General features: G+C 34.9%; 2 protein-coding genes across 5 annotated transcripts; one reads left to right on the forward strand and one right to left on the reverse strand.

Moving 5' to 3' along the window:
- The first annotated feature begins 1,561 nt into the window (after positions 1–1,561).
- mrpl18 (mitochondrial ribosomal protein L18) lies at positions 1,562–4,379 on the forward strand. Its single transcript, XM_019066948.2, has 4 exons — positions 1,562–1,825; positions 3,552–3,720; positions 3,898–4,132; positions 4,224–4,379. Exons 1-4 carry the CDS (start codon positions 1,729–1,731, stop codon positions 4,293–4,295), a joined length of 573 nt encoding a protein of 190 aa, XP_018922493.1. The 5' UTR covers positions 1,562–1,728; the 3' UTR covers positions 4,296–4,379.
- A 3,413-nt stretch (positions 4,380–7,792) lies between these two features.
- si:ch211-203d1.3 (protein phosphatase Slingshot homolog) lies at positions 7,793–17,833 on the reverse strand. Of its 4 annotated transcripts, none has more exons than XM_019066946.2 (16): positions 17,664–17,833; positions 16,371–16,490; positions 15,253–15,290; positions 14,982–15,165; positions 14,363–14,478; positions 13,707–13,775; positions 13,195–13,260; positions 12,633–12,909; positions 11,289–11,417; positions 11,159–11,205; positions 10,838–10,984; positions 10,460–10,660; positions 9,359–9,518; positions 9,167–9,262; positions 8,447–8,536; positions 7,793–8,336 (listed from the first exon to the last, which is right to left on the reverse strand). In XM_019066946.2, exons 2-16 carry the CDS (start codon positions 16,416–16,418, stop codon positions 8,187–8,189), a joined length of 1,818 nt encoding a protein of 605 aa, XP_018922491.2. In that variant the 5' UTR covers positions 16,419–16,490; positions 17,664–17,833; the 3' UTR covers positions 7,793–8,186. The 4 variants fall into 4 exon arrangements, with proteins under 4 accessions (XP_018922491.2, XP_042594259.1, XP_042594261.1 ...); XM_042738325.1 differs by lacking the exon at positions 17,664–17,833 and adding an exon at positions 17,512–17,539; XM_042738327.1 differs by lacking the exon at positions 17,664–17,833 and adding an exon at positions 15,977–16,024.
- Positions 17,834–19,483: the final 1,650 nt, after the last annotated feature.

Genomic DNA, 19,483 nt, shown 5'->3' on the forward strand with positions numbered 1-19,483 from the left:
ATAATGGCACAGAAAAGATTTTGGATTTTTTTTTGGTACACCAGTTCTAAAAAGAGCACGACGAAAGTTTTATTCTTATTAGCTGTGTTCTGTGATGTGTGTCTGCGCCCTGAAAGAGCCAAAAAAAAAGTAGGCTTATATGTGCTGTTAAAAATATTTGCTTTTGTGGATGTTTTGTCCGCTGTTTTTTTTGGAGCTGTTTACTATCTTGGCTATTTGTACGTGTCTGCTATGTGCAACGGAGTCTGGTTACAAGATTGATATAAATATGTTTAATTCTTATTAGTGTGTGTTTACTTTGTTATTAGACTTAGACATTATTAAGAAATGTCCACCTGACACGCTAAAAATGCACCTCCCACTATGGCACCCCCAACTTAAAACCTCTTCCCACGCATCATCTACACAGTCAAACCTTTTTTTTCCCTCACCCACACCATCATCTACACAGTCAAACCATGTCTGGGTAACCATTGTGGAATCCCTGTTGCATAGCAACACATCTCCAACATCTCCAACAAGTGTTAGGTGTTTTGCAGCCAGCCTCATTCACGTCTCTCCTCAGTATTGCTCTTTCCTTTACCGTGAACATGATAAAATGTGAAGCGCTTTAACTACAAAAAAATTTACCTTGGTTCATTATGTTAATAATATATAATGACTGCTATTTAACTTTTAAGGCACACTGTTTGCACTTGTTTTCTCACAAGTGTTGTAAATGACCTTGTTGTGAATAATAGCTCATTCTAGTTATACTGACTGAAGTTGATTTATATCTAGATAGGCATGTGTTATCATATGGAGAATCTCAATCAGTGTGAGAGAGTCAGAAAGGGCAAATCTGATACAGTGATGATGAAGAAGAAAGGTGATAAAAATGAGTAGTGAAATGTTTGAAACAATCAGAGGAAGTGTAGCTGTCACACAAAGGCCCTTTGGTGTTCAGATTAACATTTGTCTTTGAATCGCAGTTTTTTTTTTTTTTTTTTTTTGAATGTACAGTAGTAAAGTAATTTGTCTTTGGTCCTTCATGTCTGATACATCTGAACTACTACATAATTTATAAAAGAACAAAACGAAAGAAAAATACTGTTTCATTTGAACTACTGGATATGTTTTAAATGAACTGATTCATACGGCTCATCACAAATGAAAGTAACGAATAAGCTATTTTGCCTTATTAAATGAGCAGTCCTGTGACTGTAGGCCTACTAAACCTTGATTTCAACTTAATTGTATTATGTACTTTTATGTAATTTTATTTACTACCATAATACGTGGACAAAAATCCATGATGGCACTTTTTATTACTTTAGTGCAGCATTGGATGGAGCAGGTTTCTTTACTTGAAGGAAGTGTACTTGTGCCATCTTGTGGACAGCATTATAATATCTGATTACGCTACCATTTTAATAATTGTGGTTTAAGGATCTTAAAGAATATTTTATTAAATACCCTAAGTGTCCTTCTTATTTAATTTTTTTTTTTTTTTTTTTTTTAAATGTTAGAATTTTCATTATTTTTAAGGATTTCTAAGCGGAACCTATGTGAACTCCAAACCTTTCCTCGGAAACACGGAACAGTTTTAGTGTGACATCAAAATGGCTGCGCACTAGAAAGTGTTCAAATCGTTTTAATAATATACGAAGGGTTATGCTGTCTTCGCTTTTATAGAAATAACAACTTTAATTTGTCACCAGAATTAAAGGTATTTTGTACAGCTGTCAAATGGCTTTGTTCAGTGATGTTTGTCGTAGTGTTCGCACGCTGCTGGGTCAATGTCAGAGATCCACGGCTGCAGCGGCGTGGAGTCACAGTCAATCATGTAAGTAACAGATCTAGACCCTTCAGCTATATCAGTTTACTCTCTGCTGCATGTGTTTACATTAATACGGGCGACACAAAACGAGTTTAAAGCAGTAGATTTGTAGATACACAATTTGCTCACTATAATTAGTAACGTTATCTGTTTGGTTTTCTAATCTCAGTGAACAATCCGTTTTGGACCTAAAGTAAATGAAGTAACAAGAAAAGAAGACAACTGATTTAATATTAATATGATTTTGATTCATCCCAGAGACTCGGATCTTGAGATTCCTTAATTCATACTGAACTATTTCAAGAAATTCCCCACTCAAATTGACTTTTTTTTTCCCCCCCACCAAAATGTATCTATCATATCTAACATAATTGAAAACTATCTTATTTTCATACATTTTAATAACTGGGTGACTTATGAACAATTCGTTCATTTTAAATGAAAAAAATATATATATACAGTACAGACCAAAAGTTTGGAAACATTACTATTTTTAATGTTTTTGAAAGAAGTCTCTTCTGCTCATCAAGCCTGCATTTATTTGATCAAAAATACTAGAAAAAATGTAATTTGTGAAATATTGTTACAACTTAAAATAATAGTTTTCTATTTGAATATACTTACAAAAAAAAAAATATTCCTGTGATGCAAAGCTGAATTTTTCAGCATCATTACTCCAGCCTTCAAATGTAATCCAGTCTATCACATGATCATTTAGAAATCATTCTAATATTCTGATTTATTATGAGTGTTGGAAACAGTTCTGCTGTCTAATATATTTGATGAATAAAAGGTTAAAAAGAACTGCATTTATTCAAAATAAAAATAAAAAATTCTAATATATATTATAATAATATATTTTCTTTACTATCACTTTTTATCAATTTAACACATTCTTGCTGAATAAAAGTATTGATTTTATTTAAAAAAAAAAGAAAGAAAAAAAAATACTGACCCCAAAATTACTGACCAGTAGTGTATATTATTACAAAATATTTATATTTTAAAAACATAGCTTTTTTTTTTTTTTTTTTATTTTTTTTACTTTTTATTGATCAAAGTATCCTAAAAAAGTATCACATGTTCTGAAAAAATATTAAGCAGCAGAACTGTTTCCTTCCAACTTTGATAATGAATCATCATATTAGAATGATTTCTAAAGGATCATGTGATAATGATCCATAAAAATTCAGCTTTGCATCACAGAAATAAATGATAATTTAAAGTATAATAAATTTAAAAACAATTATTTTAAATTGTAATAATATATCACAATATATAAAAAAAAAATTCTGTATTTTTGATCAAATAAATGCAGGCTTGATGAGCAGAAGAAACTTCAATCAAAAACATTTAAAAATAGTAATGTTTCCAAACTTTTGACCTGTACTGTATATAAATTGACCTTTTGTGCAAGGGAGTTTCAAAGTGGTCACCATTATCATTTATATGATTGACAGAAATAGTTCAGTTTTCAAAAATATAGTCTTATTTGTTTTACATTGAACAGCTTTGTTCCCCAAACATCCTCCACATACAAAAAAAAAAAAAAAAAAAAAATGTGTGTGTATGTGTAAAAGAATCCAGAATAATAAACTCAAATAGTCTGCACTTAAATTTAGAGACGGATGCATTTGAACACAGATACAACAGCATCACGTAGTTTAAACCTCTCAAGGGATCTGTAGATTTAATACATGAACAATATTTATGATGTGTCTCTTCCCACCAGCTCGGAAATACAGTCAGACAGCACCTGAGCCAGAACCAGTGATTAGTGATAATGAAGCCATCAATAAAACATTTGTTAACCGAAACCCAAGAAACCTGGAACAGATGGCACTGGCAGTGAAGGATCGAGGCTGGGCTACAGTGTGGCCCTCCAGACAATATTATCACAGGTTTGTAAGCATTCCAACGTCTAGAGCTAGATGTGAATAATAAAACCTCTACAAAGTGCTGCTGAAGCACAACTCTATTAACAGCATCTTAAAGCCTTTTCCAGATAGAAAAACAAATGTACACCATCCATGAATATTGAACTGATGCAATTTTGTTCTGTACTGTTCCTCCCTCAGGTTGGTGTTCAGGCGCACACAGCATCACATCACAGCTGAGGTGTATTCAAGTGACTCTGTAGATCCAGTGCTGTCCTGCTCCACGAAGGAGTGGGCACTGAAGCGTGAGCTGGGCTCCACACGCTCCGTAGCAGCTTGTCGTGCCGTCGGTGAGGTGCTTGCTCAGCGGTGTCGTGAAGCAGGCATCACACGCATTGTTTATCGAGAGGTACCGTGGAAGTTTCGATCAGAGTCGGTGAGTTTTTTTCCTTCAATGCTTTTTAGGTATTATATGTTAATGGTGAAAATGTGTAGACTAATTCATGCCAATTTTTTCTCCACTGCAGAATCAGACATTCTGGGCAGCCATGAAAGAAGGTGGCGTCATGCTTAGTGAACCAAGGCGAAAATTCATTTAAGTTTCAACATCGCTTTTTTATTTTTATCATTACTGTTCTGAAGTGTGGCTTTTGTCTGTAAATATAAATATTCGCACATTCAAACTGTGTATTTATTGTCGATTACAGAAGGGTCCTCAACACATTATAGTAATTTGATTATTGGGATATAAATCTTTGGTTTGACAGTGAAATGACGCAGTGGTTTTCAGTTTGATTTTTGTAAACTAAAGATGTTTCAGTTACTTTAAAAGTATTTGTAAAGTTTTAAGAACAGATGTATTTCAGGCAAGAAAAAAGACAAAATACTTTGCTGCAAATGACACTACTCTGCAAAAAAAAAAAAAAAAAAAAAATGGGGCCAGTATGATTTTCTTTAATAGTTTTTTTTTTTTTTTTCTCAGCGGGATGTTAAATTGATCGAAAGTGAGATTGTATACATTTGTAAAAAAAAAAAAAAAAAAAAATCAAAAGGTAAAAGCTTTTTATTCATCAATGAATCCTATGATTTCCACAAAAATATTAAGCAGAAGCAGGACTGTTTTCACCTTTGACAAGAAACGTTTCTTAAGCACCAAACCAGCATATTAGAATGATTTCCAAAGGATCATTTGACGAAGAAGATTGGAGTAATAGCTGCTGTAAATATATTTCAAATGTATTAAAATAGAAAACAGTTATTTTAAATTGCAATGGCATTTCACAAAAATACAGCTTTTGCTTTTTTCTTATCAAATAAATGCAGCCATGGTGAACTGAAGAGACAAAAATATTTCAATCTTACTGACCCAACACATTTGAACAGTGGTGTATGTGAGAGTTAGCAGTGGCCCCGCATTGGTGCTTTATTAAAATACATATTTTAAAATAAAATTATGTACTATAATTCTGCAATCCATTTGACTAACAAAAAGAGTTATTTCTCATATTTTAGGATCGATACAGTTGTATTGGCTTGATTTTTAATCAGTCCACTGCACATACATTATTGCTTAGCTGTAATATATAATATATGGCCTGGTTATCTGGCTAAATAATTTAGTATTGCTGTATTATATACAGCTTTGTTGCTGTAGTTTAAATTTTTAGTAAAGACACATTTCCAGTACACATTTTCACATGTACACATAGAATTTTACAGTAGCATTATTATATATATATATATATATATATATATAGATATATATATATATATATATATATATATATATATAGATATATATAATGGCAATATTTTAAAAACTAAAAAAACATTTTCACATGTACACATAGAATTTTACAGTAGCATTATTAAGAATGGCAATATTTTACAACCTGAAACACTACATTATACAAAAACAATCAATGAGAGTTTCCATTAGATATTTCTCAAGCCCCCATTATAAATTCATTTTAATTTTTATAGCACAGACAACTTTGTATATCAAATTAAAAAGACATGTTGAGAGCAGTCATAAATAGAAAAAGCAACAGCAACCTTGACTTTATATTTAACACCACCTGATACCAACAATGGAAATGCGAGTTACATCAGAATAAAATCACTGTTTTTGAAGTTGATAAGGCATGGCACATTATACATTAGGTGAAGAAAATCAGCACTTTGAAGGCTGTAGGTCATCATCTATCGCTAAGACACATAACTTAAGACATTCTCATGGAAAATAACTGCAAAACCAGTGGTGCCTCAATACCAGAAACATTCCACAACATAACTTTGGTTTCACAACATTGGCACTTTGTGCAATAACAGTATACACATTTCAACAAATGTTTTACAGCAGATTGTATATACTTTATACATACAGTACAAACAACATGCATACAGTCTGATATTTGAGACATTATACAGAGACACAAATCAACCACATCTAGGGCTAAAGACATGTATTATGGAGAAGTTATTTGTGTTAGTTTTAACTGTACGAATATTAAAACCAACAAATGTAGTTATTTTGGTCCACCTCTATCAACTAAAGGCACTGAACCATCATGCAGAATGATTGAAACCACAGAGACGGTTAAATAACTGGCACATTTTTTAGGAAAATACTCCGGTTTCTTCTCAGGTTTTGTTTCCTGCATACAACATCTGCTTAATTTAGAAAAGACATGAAAATAGCTCCAAGTGTTAAAAACATGATATAGCATGAGTAGCTACATCACGGTCTAGAAACTACTCTACCAGCATGACGTAGCTACTCTACCATCACGGGAGTCTAGAAAAAAGTACTCTACCATTCATAAAAAAAAAGCACTAATGCCAGTTTGTGAGTCGGTAAAAAGAAATTTAGAGGTTTTTCACTGAAGGTAAATATTTTTGAAATAAATACAGTAAAATACAAAAAAATTACAAAAAAATAAAATGACTAAAAACAAATTGTAATAAAATGACTGGTTTCTAATTAAATATATATTAAAAGGTAAATATTTTTGAAAAAACAAAACAAAAATTTAAAACAATTGCGCTAACATTATGATGATACATTTTTATAGAAAGTTTCTGTGTAGACTTGAGAGGTACGTCCTGTCTACGAAATTGTTTTATATAATGTATTTTTGCTGGAAATTTTTAGCAGGTGTCTAAAACAAAGTGACCATTCAAATGTTGAAAATCAGACAATGAGAGTCAAATGGGGGAGGGTAACAAAGGCTCAATTGCGCTAACATTATGCTGGTATACATTGCACACAGTATTTAGATTTAGAAAAATTATGTATAAGAAGAAACAGCATTTTCCTGATTTTTATTTGAAATGTAGAAGATCTATCTTTTATTGCAAATGTTATAAAATTTTAAGGCAGCGTCGTAACACTTTCAATCTTCTTTTTCTATCTTCAAGATCACTCTTTAGAACATACTGTACAACTATATGCTTGCTGAATAAAAAGCACTGATTTGCTTTCCAAGAGACTCCAGTGCAAGCCATATGTTTGTTAGTGCTGACCCCTGCAGTCTTGCGTAAAGTTTTTTAGATTTATGGTAGTAGTCAAAAAATGACCTGAAAGCCAAAGTTTTGAATGGTAGTATACATGAAAAGTTTAAGTCCTTGAGTGCTTTCTTTCTCTACACTTTTTCACCTACTGATCTCCACAGAGGCAGCATAAAGCTTCACATTCATCTCCACAGAGGCAGCCAAAAGCTTCACATTCATGGAGAAGAAACAGCTATAAAGTACATTCAATACAAATCCTAAAATGAGTGAATCACACTCATTCATTTATTAAAAACAACAAAAATGGGAAACAATGCAAGTGATTTGCAAAAAAAAAAATTCAATGGGAATAGTTCATGTTTAGAAATCTGTATAATGACAATAAAAAGAGATAACAGCCGTAGAATGGTAGTAAATGAAAAGTTTAGTCCTCCTTTCTCGCACTATAACTACCATATTAAAATATGTGAAGTAACAGCTATACTGATTTATTTTATGGCTCAGTATGAAGAGTGCAAAGGTATGCTCACTTGACAAGTGGTGGCTGATTTTTTTCAACAATCCACCTAAACTCAAAAGAATGATAATGCTCTGAGAGAAACAGTTCCTTTATCAATGCTCACTTGACAAGTGGTGGCTGATTTTTTTCAACAATCCACCTAAACTTACAAGAGTTTATGAGTTTTGTGCTAGATGGACAGGTGAGGGAAAAATTAGTGCGATATCCACTGATATGAAACCATGTGCTTTTATGTTGCCTCCAAGTGAAATTACCTAAATGAGCCTCAAAACAGCAACTATATGAAGAAACTTCCTATTTTTATTCTGCAGTGACTCCTCAAAGAACTTGGAATGATACAACCAGAAGGAGTGTCTCTTATATTAGCATCACTGTTTGTGTTCTTTTTCCTCACCTTTTCACTTTGAATATTCCTCTTTCTCCATATTTCTTAATGCGGCCCCTTTGTTAAAGTGCTTCAGAGACCAGCTTCCTCCTGGTTTGTGTTCTGTGACTGTCTGCTGCTTGGTTCAGGAGAAACATCAACATGCGCTCTCTGATGAGTCAAGCCTCTTCTTCCATGACTCCGCCTTCGTTGCGCAGGAGAAAGTCTCTGATTGACATTGATCTAAACAACAGGAGATCTTCAGTTAATGCGTGTTTGCATGTGTTTTTCTACTTGATTTTTAATACGTTTTATCAATCAGTTTTGCATTGCAACCAATACTTTTTCCTCACCTCTTTATCTCTGTCCTCGTCGTCAAGCTGAATAGACTGCATAAGAGAGAACAAATCCATCCTGCCACTTCTGCTAGGGCTAGATGACACCTAGGGTTAAAGTTTTGCAAACATTTAAAAAAACGCTCCGCCAAAACACAAACCATTCATTAAAACACACCCAGCTAATATTCCAAAAAGGCCTAATATTACCAAATTAGATTTTTGATGGGGAGTTCAAAAATATCTATAAAAACTTTCCATCACATACAGTTATTAATCGTAAGTCAAGTCATCTTGGTCACGTTTGCATTTTCTTCTGCCACTGGCCATAATTTCTAACCTTGAAATCAGGATTAGGCATAAAAGAATATCTTCATACATGTGGAAATTGGCTGAGACCTGAACAAACAGTTGTAACCGGTCTCACATGTCTTTGTGGCAGTTTTTCTCGTAATTAAGGGATAATTCAAAACTTCTTCACCCAAACAAATGGTTCTTGAAAGCAAAATGCAATACACATGATATACCATGAGAAAGTGTGATGTGCTTAAGAAAAACATGAACTAATTTATTTTTTATTTTTTTGGAACCAGCACCCCAGAAGTAGAAAGAAACAAGTATTGGATTTCATTCAGAAAAATTATGCAGGATAGTAAAGAAAACCACATTAACATCTCGAAGACCTTTTAAATGGTCAAGTGGAATTAATTTAAATTATCGGCCTCTGAGAGCTCTAACCTTATCACTTTCTTGTACAGTAATAAGTGGGTTGGATGTAGCTGTATCAGCCTCAGATGTGTCGGGAACACTCTCATCCAGATGCTCATCAAAGACCTGAGAATCACAGAGGCATAGAAATAAACATACTTTTTGGGTAAAAAAAAAAAAAAAGAGACTGAGAAGCATCAAAATTATATGACATTTTCTTACATCTGTTTCCTCCTCCTCATAACTGCTTTCCTCTTCTGGGCTCTCTGAGTCTTCCTCTTTCTGTTCCTGTTCACTCCCTGTGGCTGCTTCGTTGTGGACAGATGGCTGGCGGATTTCTGGCTTGGACTTCTTCCTCCAGAGGGCACTGTGGCGCTGTTTACTGAATGCCACATTTGGAATTAAATTCAGTACTTACTACTGAAAAGTGTACACTGTACTGCTTTTTTATAATAACAAGTGAAACAACAATCCACCTAATTCTGCAAGTGGTTTCAATTTATCATGTTATTTTTTTTAAAGGGCTATTTATCCTTTTTTATCCAACTTTATGTAAAAATGTCTTGATAGCCCTACTTGAGTCAAAAAAATAAAATAAAAAGACATAGTAGCTGACATTACTTCCAATACATTTAAGCAAATCTGTCTTCTTTGCACAATATACTGCAGAAAGCTTCTGCATATACAAATTTATGTCTGTATAATGTGTATTTTATACATATTTAGGAAGCCTGTTATTTAAATTTATTGTAAACAGTTTCATTTGCAGCTGACCAATCAGAATATAGTATTTCAGAATGCCGTCTAATACACACACTACCGTTCAATGTAGGTCATTAAGATTTATTTTGAAAGAAATTAATACTTTTGATTAATTCAGTGCGTCCTTGCTGAATAAAAGTCACAGTGAAAACATTAATGATGTTTCAAAAGATTTCTATTTCCAATTAAGTCAATATAAATTGGAAATGTCTATTTAGCATATAATAAAGATTTCTAAAGGACCATGTGATACTAAAGACTTAAGTAATGACTGCTAAAAAGCTTTTTCAGCACTTTGAAGTGCAAGGGACTTCTTTCAAGATCCCAAACTTACATAGGAGTGACTGTTTGAGAGGAGTTTGTGTATCTGTGTTATTCAGTTCCCTCATGTACACACATGGTTGAACAACAATACACCGGACTTGACTTGACTCGTCTGTACCTGAACATCCACTGAGATACTACACAAGTGGGAAAATGTCAGTACTTCTGTGTGAATGCTTGTTTGTGCAAGTATGATGCCTGATCTTAGTACAGCACCATTATGAGAGTGCAAGTCACCTGGCATTGAGGATGCCACTGTACGTATGCAGCTGTTTGAGGAAACCTTCATTGGGCTGCACTATAGACCGTCTTTCTCTCACGTGGTTGAGGGCTTGGTCTAATGTCCAGCCCTGCTGCTTCATCAGGTAAGCAATTACTGTGGAGGCAGAACGAGAGACGCCCATCTTACAATGCACCAGTATGGCCTGTCCACTCTTCCTGTATCATCATCAGAACGAAACAAAGACAAATGATATATTAGAATGAGACAGAGCACATAGACAATATATTTCATAGGGGGTTAAGTACACCATACTGCATGTGTGCTTAAATATAAACCAATTAATTTAAGAGTCAGGGTAGGCAGACTGCACTGTGTGTGTGTGTGTTGAGCACCTTGCTTTACTGATGAACATGTATGTGTTGTTCCAGTATGAGAGTAGGTCGGTCGCTTCCACATCGTAAACTCTAACATTCATATAGCTGTAGGATTCTGGGAAAAAGTTGTCAATCTCCTTGGTAACATTGAGGATGTAGCCCACACTACCAAAAACAAAAACCATTAAAATAGTTATTTTTATTTGTCTGCAGCATTAAATGTTAATTTAAAGGATAACTTAATTATTTAATATATATTAAAAAAGTAAGTGATTAAAAATATTTAAGTATTAAATTATCTTTAATTATTTTAATTATAATTCAATTTAATTTGTATACTTGTTCTTCTGTAGTTCTTCAAAGTTGGCAGCATTCCATTCAGAACCCTTTGGGGGGAAAAGGACAAAAAACATGTATAAATAAATGTATTTCCAACAGTATAGCAGACAAGACAAATGTCAACACTCACCAAGTAAAGGTAGTCCAAGATTCTGGAAGGTTTGTCCATCTGTGCCATTGTGACCATCATCTCATTGTCAATATACTCTTTGTAGTCCTTCATGTCTATGCCTATTCTGGACTCTAGGGCTGTTCGCACCTACAATCACACAGAAAGAATGACTGTAGTTCAACTGTATGGTGCTAGAAACTCCACGATCATGGGTTTGGGATACAAATCACATTAAAATGGCAAGTCACATGGTATACAATGCTTACAAGCATCAAATCAAGCTTCTCACTAAATGATTGCCTGAGTGCTGCTGATGTTCATACCACAAAGATTCTCTGGATAAGACAGCAAGCCCAGGCACATTAACTTTTAGTAAGTTCTAGAAGAAGAGAGTCTTTAAAAGGTGTGTCCTCAGGCTTACACTACTGTTCAAATGTCTGAGATCAGTCAAGGTTTTTTTTTAAGAAATTAATATTTTTATTAAGCAGGGACACTTTATCAAAGTGACAGTAAAAACATTTATAATTAAAAAAAATTATATTTTAAAAATGCTATTCTTTAGAATTTTCTAGAATACTGCAAAAATGTTTCTCGAGCAGCAAATCAGCATAATGGAATGATTTCTGAAGGATCATGTGACACTGAAGACTGGAGTAATGGCCGCTGAAAATTCAGCTTTGCCAGGAATAAAATGATCATTTTAAAATATATTCAAACAGAATGTAGTTATTTAAAATGGTAAAAATTTCACAGTTTCACAATATTAATATTTAACTGTATTTTTAAAATAAATGGTGAACATAAAATAATTATTTCAAAAATTATTTAAAAAAAAATCTTGTAGTGTACTTTGAATAACCTTAAAGGGGCCACATTAAATAAATCCAGTCCAACCAGACCCCTTACTGAAAATAAGCTGCAAAACATACCAATTGTGAAATGTTTTGCAACCTATCACAATGCAATACTGGCTTTTGTAAAGTGCCTGTTATGGAAGGATGGCAGCAAACCGACTAACAAAAAATACACACACAAAAAAACAAAAAAAATCAAACCAATAAAAGAAATAAAAAAAAAAAAAAAATAAAAAAAAAAAAAAGTAAAAATACACAATGTACTGTATTATTTTGAAGGAATTTTTAAAGTGCAGATGATATTTGCACACATATAGTCTTAAAGTAAACATGAAATTGTGCTTGCAACCATCTGACTTCTGTTAAACGACCCATTTACACTCAGTGTGGAACTTGATTTTATCCATCAGGAACTGACTGGATCATGAAAAGTGGTTTATAGGTGACTAGAGGGAAGAGCTTGGTGATGTTGTGGGACACTGCAAAGGCACACTCTCTTTCATTTTACCTGCTTTGAGGTAATGTTTTCTAAGTCCTCAGTCCTCATGATATCTCGAAGTTGGGCTTTGATGTCCTTCTCCACTGACTCCCGATTCAATGATGAACGTCTTCCCGTGCCCCTCCTGACTGACTCCAGGCCAGTCATGGCCGCCCATTCATTAAGGCATTGCTGGTCAGATTCCACGTTGTCTCTGTAATGTTGTGCCCACTCCAGCCCACAGCCTGGTATGACAGCCCCGCGCACGGCCCGTTCACAGCAGCCATGCAGCGCCTGCAACACTGACCTTGAGCAAAGTGAGAGTGACACACAAGAGAGTGCTGTGAACAAGCAATCGACAAACCACAAACACATTTACAATACACAGAGCTAACTTGGAGGCTTTAGGCAGATGTCTAACAGTGTACATGTAACTGACTAACGACCAGAATAAAGACAAATAGCAAAATAGCATTACAACTAAAAAACAAAGTTTGAGTGTTTGTAGACTGCGAGACCAAAGTCATACTGCATGCCGTTGACGGTTGAGGAAATTCAGTGTTTCCTCAGTATTTCCTGCTTTAAAGCTTACCACATCGTCTGAATGGACACAGGCTTAAAGATCCGTGTCACTTCTGCAGATGTCACACTGAAACCTCTGTAAGAGAACGAGTGAAACAAGCTGTCAGAAAAGCAGAACTCTGGGGCTGAGGCTTTAACAGTGTCTAAAGTTCTGCAGAGCTGAGCAGATAAACTATAAAGTGGAAGTTTTTCCATTCAAACCAAGCATCGATCTGTTTTGTTTTAAATGGTATTTACTTTTTTAATTTTACTTTTCAGTTCAGTTATATTTAGTTTAGTGTTGACTGTTTTTTTCTAAAGTAGCAAGACCTTTGTACTTGAACTCTTTCCATTTACAAACCGCATTAAAACATATGCGAGAGCTGACTTTGATGATAAGATAAGGATATCAAGATTGTTCCACATAGTACTAAAATCAAACACAAACACTTTTGCTGTTTTTGCTTTCTCTGCTATAATCATCATATGTTTGTACTTTATAAGTTGACATCTGGTAAGAATGATTCAGTCTTATGTTCTTACCCATCTCCATCAAGGTAAACCTGTGTGTCACTCCATATTGGCAAGACAAGTCCAATAGTGCACTCATCACTGAGGAAGAGTAAAGAGAGAGAGAAAATAAGTGAGAAGTTTCTTGACAGGATTACTGAAATATTCTGCAATTTAATTTAAAATTTTGCTAAAAGTTTATATTTAAAGAGATGGTTCACATCAAATGAAAACATAAAACAACTATAAAACTTGAATATTTTTCATATGTCTAAAATACATTTTAAGAAATGTCTAAAAAAAAAAAAAAACTCAATGGCTACCAACATTATTCAAAATAACTTATTTTATGTTTCACAGAAGAAATAAAGTATTGCAGGCTTAGAATGAAAAGTAGTATGATGACATTTTTGGTTGAACAATCCCTTTAAAACTGCAACTAAACATGGGCACCGTGTTTGTAAAATATCTGCACATTCCATTGCCAAAAAAGTAGAATGTTAAAAATAAAAACACTCTCCTAAAACAGATATTTTCAAAAATGCAACAGTATTTAGTCTATAAAACAACAGATATACAAATATCTAATAGGTATGTCCCACATGCAAATGAATATTTCCGGATTTATCTCTAATGAAATTAAAGCTGCTTATGATGACTTAATAATTTAGTTAATAAAGACATGCTACCTGTCTGACCCTGGGAAGTCCATGCCAAGTAGTAGACTCTCCTGTTTTTGGTTAAGCGTGCCGATTATAAGCAAATACCTCACTCTGACTGGGCTCACTGACTCCAAACGCACAGCCTGAGGTAGAGAGAAAGAGAAATTTAGGTACACTGTAAATTAATCAGACATAATTCATTAAAAAAGATTAAGCAATTAAAATGAGATCCTTTCTGTTATTATAATTCAAGCACACTGCCCAAGCATGATGTTCTATAATCATGTTTTTTTTAATGCACAGATTTACCTAGCAAATTGTATTTTGTGTAACAGTATTCTTAAAAGTCAAAACAAAGCTATTGTCATTTCTGCATAGCAGAAAGTGGAACAAACTTAAGTGTCTCCAGAAACTACATTGCAGAACTTGTGACGTTGCATATGCAAAACAGTAAGTACAAACACTTCCTTTAATCGGTCTCAAACAGACAAGAAATAGTGTAAATGCATGAGATATTTTCATATCCATTCAATTTCCAGTGATTTGTGATTATAAAATTCATTTTGTAGAGGCTGTGTTTAGTTTGGAGACCCTGAGCATAAAAAGGCAGTGTAGTAAAACAAGAGTGTGTTGAGGAAATCCTAACCAGTTTGACTGTGTCTTCTGGTCGTAGTAACGAAATCATTGCATGCAAATGTCTGCGCTGAGTGTCAGAGGCTCGGCCTCCTTGCCTAGGACCTAGCAGAGAGGGTAAGGTTTCTTCATTTAATCCCTCCCTCTCTCCCTCTTCCACCAGGAGCACTGCCCCCTTAACCAGGGCGAAACTTTCTCTGGTGTGCAGAAATAAAAATTAATCAGTTAACACTATATACACTAAAATACACATCCATGATTAAAGCTGTATCACAAAGAATCACCTTTTCTGAAGTCTTCCTCTTCTTGGAATAGGCTCATCCTTAAAAATAAAATTAAGTCGATTATAACTCCAAGACTCTAAACACTAAGATTTGTCCAGAGAATGGTGATGTTAAGAATGGGTGGAGGGTGAATTGATTATGTGATGCACTTAATTGCAAACAGACACCAGGAGATTCTGCTGGACTCCTCTGGTTCATCTGACTCAGTAAGTGCTATTTGCCAAAACGGCTGAATAAAAACTTGCACCTGGGACGGGCTTCTAGCCTTTTTTCTCACCCATAACTCACTCTGAGATGAGTGACTGGGTAAAAAATAGAAACCCGTAAACACAATGACAAGGCGTTTTGACAAAACTGCCAACTGCAATGCAGTGACAATATGATAAGACACTGAGGAAGCTCATACTAAAGATGATAAACAGAGAGAAAGAAATAGAGTGAGAGACGAAGACAGCGAGAAGGACACCAAAGAGGCTGTTAACAGTGCTTCTATGGAATGAGAGAGGAGACAGTAACATTACCTGTTATGTGACTGACGTGTCCAGACAAGAAGAAACAGAAGAGAGGGAGTGGAGAGGAGGGGCAATGAGGTTTTAGGTTAAAGCTCCAGTGAAACTTTACTCAAAATAGTCTGAACATAGTGTTTTATAGAAGAAGATACACAGTTTGCATAGGTTATGGGTGAAAAAAGAATCTTGTGTTATATAATAAATACAAAGCCTACCAATCAACCAACAGAGACAGAGAACGATTACTTGGCATTGTCCAACACCTATCAAGAACAGCAATAAAAGTTATCAGGCATTTTGGCTCTTTAGCAGAATCCTCATATAATCCTGGGCCTTTTTTTTTTTTTTTTTTTGGAGCAACGTGAAATTGATTTTCATATTCAGATTCACAGCAAATTTGTAAAGCGCTTGGCACGCTACCAAGAAGACATTCCTCCTAATTATACATAAACTTGTGTACAGAAAAAGGTGTAGAGTAACTGGACACACATGGAGGGAGTGGGAGTAGGGTGAAAGAATGTGTGGAGAACTGCAACTGACACACAAAACGTTCAGATCGTCTTCTGTAGCATTTTAGAACATTTTTTATTAGGTGCAATAAAAACTCACCGGTGTCGTGGAAGTAGATGGCGTTCTGTGCAAGGTCAGCAAAGCCATTCCACAGTCACTTATCCTGCTTTAACACCGGCAGACGAGTCAGAGCAGCTCTACAGAATGCTTGCAAGTTTACTGGGTTGAGTAGAAAAAATAACACAAATAACACAAACTGATGTATGGTACTACATCTGAAAATGCAATACTAAACGAAGATATCTATAGTGCAACTAGATTGAATTACTACAGAGCAGACTCTGAATCTTTTAAGAACCACCTTCAGAAAGTCCTTAACATCATCTTTCCAATCATTTAATATTAAATTGTTTATCGTCAACCTTCCATTCATTTTCTATGTGGTTTCACCCTAGAAAGTAACTTGTATTTAAAACTACAAGTTCTGTGCAAATTCTGAAAATAAAATACAATAATTTTCTCTTTTCTTTTCTTGAAAGAATATGTAGAACACGGTATATGGGACTAAAAATGTTAATAATAAAAATCAGTTTTTGATAATGAAATACTAATTTTAATATAATTTTTCTTTAATGTTTACTAAAATATGACACTGTAGTATGGTTTTAATTATTAGATTATTTCAGATCTAAGGTAAGAAGGTCAAGACTTGGGAACGAATTCTCATTAAAAGAGAGGATACAAATATATATATAAATACTAATAATAATAATAATTGAATAGAGTACCAAGTATCTATTAGGCATCTAAACAAAATTAATTTGTGACTTTGATGTCTTAGAAGTCAAGGAACGCCAGAGTGCATCCTAACAGTGTAACGTGCCATAAATTCCCAACACATAACTAAATCACGTAACTTAACCGAAATTAAACCGTCAGATGTTTCTGCGGTCTAAGATGGAGACATGCCGTGTATTTCTTCGCCATATCCATGACACACCATAACACAACGCGCAACCGATCCCACATACTCTGAAATGTCACAAAATGTTTTCGATATGTTGAATATGTGGATGAGGATTGTAATTATAGCGTAGTAACGCGGCTGTGCGCGTCATGTCTACAATATCGCAGCTCAAGCATTTGCTGTTTTACAAGACAAACTTGTAATCTTTGCATGTTAGATCTTTCAGTTGTATCGCTGCCTTACAGAAATGTCTCGATCAAGTATGCCACATACCTAATAACCTGCTAATATGTCTATAGGCTGATGCTTCATGCGTATGTAGCTCCAAAACAGCTGTTTAAACCAACAACAGACTCGAGGCTTGTCATTTCCAGTTCCTTAAGAAAAGCAAAGGAGGGCGGATTAAACATGGAGAGTTCGCTTACCTGATGCGCTGAAACGCTGCGAAATTACAAGGATTCCCTCCTAACTGATTCTTCCTCGAGAAATCTTTAGTTATTTTGATCCTATGACCACAACTTTTGCATTGGTCCAAAATCCATTTAAAGGGGAAGGCAGACTACTATATCGTGAAACCAGGAAGACTTATTCTCGGCCGAGAAAAGTCAATGTGCCCTTAAATGGAAGAGGCGGATCTGGAGTAATTCGCCTATTAAAGCGACAGAGACATATTTAGTTAATCGGAGGATGAATAACGTAATGCCTTATAAAATGCCAATACAGTTGGAGTTACATTGAAATGGATTAACTGTTCCAGCTTTCATTTACAATCTAAATAAAGGATAAACAAAGTTTAAGTCATCTTCTGGTTACATTAGAGGCCTTTAGGGCATTTGCAGGAGTACTGGACCAATTTAATAAACAGCAAATTATAAACCAAAATACAATGTTACTCTAAACACCAGTGGTTTTCAAACTTGTTCCTACGGGACCCACATTTTGCATGTTTCGCTAATTTACACATCTTATTCAGATCATCAGCTCATTAGGAAAGAGCTCCATGAACTCAAATGAGTGTGTCAGATAAGGGAGACATGCAAAATGTGCAGAGAGCAGTAGGATTGAAACCCACTGCTATACCCCAAAGCAAATGTTAATAAAGTTCAGCTAATTATTTCAGTGTCCTACCAACAACATGTTTTCAAAAAAGTGGATAAATGTTGAAAGATATGTTCATTGTACTGTTTACAACACTTTGTACAGCAATGTAGCATGCCTGCAACAAAAATGCAACATTGTGAAATAATTTATGGGAGGAACCGGAACAATAAGTGTTTACATAACAACAGTGTGTTCACACCTCACAAAACTAAATGATGAACCATCATCATCTTGCAATTGTGTATGGTAAATTTTAATACCTTGTCGTTAATTCCTTGTACAACCGTTATCTCCAGACAGTCCTTGAATTACACCGATTTCTATAGGTTAGAGTTACGCCAATAGGCGGTGATCACTGAGGCACTAAACACCCCCTCTACTGTAGGCCTTTACATTTTTAAAGGGGTCATATGATGTTGCTAAAAAGAACATTATGTTGTGTATTTTGTGTAATGAAATGTGTATATACTGTGTAAGTTTAGTCAAAGTTGGAAAGTTGCAAAGTTGGAACTGAGGAACGGACAGCAACCTAGAGTGATGTCGGGCTGAGTGAGCGGTGGCTGGAGGTCTTGAGAACTGCGCGGCTGGTGGATTCAATGAAGGAGTGGCCGGCGGGTACCCACATGTGACGACCCCAGGCTGGACTCCGCTTTGACCACAGTGAAAGCCGATCCGGTGATTCACAGCACGAGGTTGATGTATTTCCTCAACGACCAGCACGTATCAGCTCTAGGCATGACGAAGCGGATATAGTTCTCTTTTGGAAGGCCAAACAAAGTAGTTTCACTTTAACAATGAAACACACAGCATCTCCACAACGGCGGGTGCAGCAGCAACAATACTACAGCAAGAATCAAAGTTATTACTTCTTTCTTTGCGTGAACATTTGGGAGGAGTTATGCAAATCTTCCCACATCGTGAAGTAGACATGTGGGGGCGTGTTAAAACTAGCCATTTTAGGTATAGTGGTTGACTCTTAACTTTTATAAAGAATATCTTTGGTTATTCGAAATGCACTTAGTACGGATGCGCTTTTTAATGTGAACACACTCCTCACATTATTTATACTACAAAATGGAGAAAGAAAAAAAAAACGTTCAAAACACTGATCCATTAAGGAATTCCGCTACTGTAACGTTACTGG

This window comes from Cyprinus carpio, chromosome B14, assembly GCF_018340385.1.
Source record: "Cyprinus carpio isolate SPL01 chromosome B14, ASM1834038v1, whole genome shotgun sequence".
Lineage (NCBI taxonomy): Eukaryota > Metazoa > Chordata > Actinopteri > Cypriniformes > Cyprinidae > Cyprinus > Cyprinus carpio.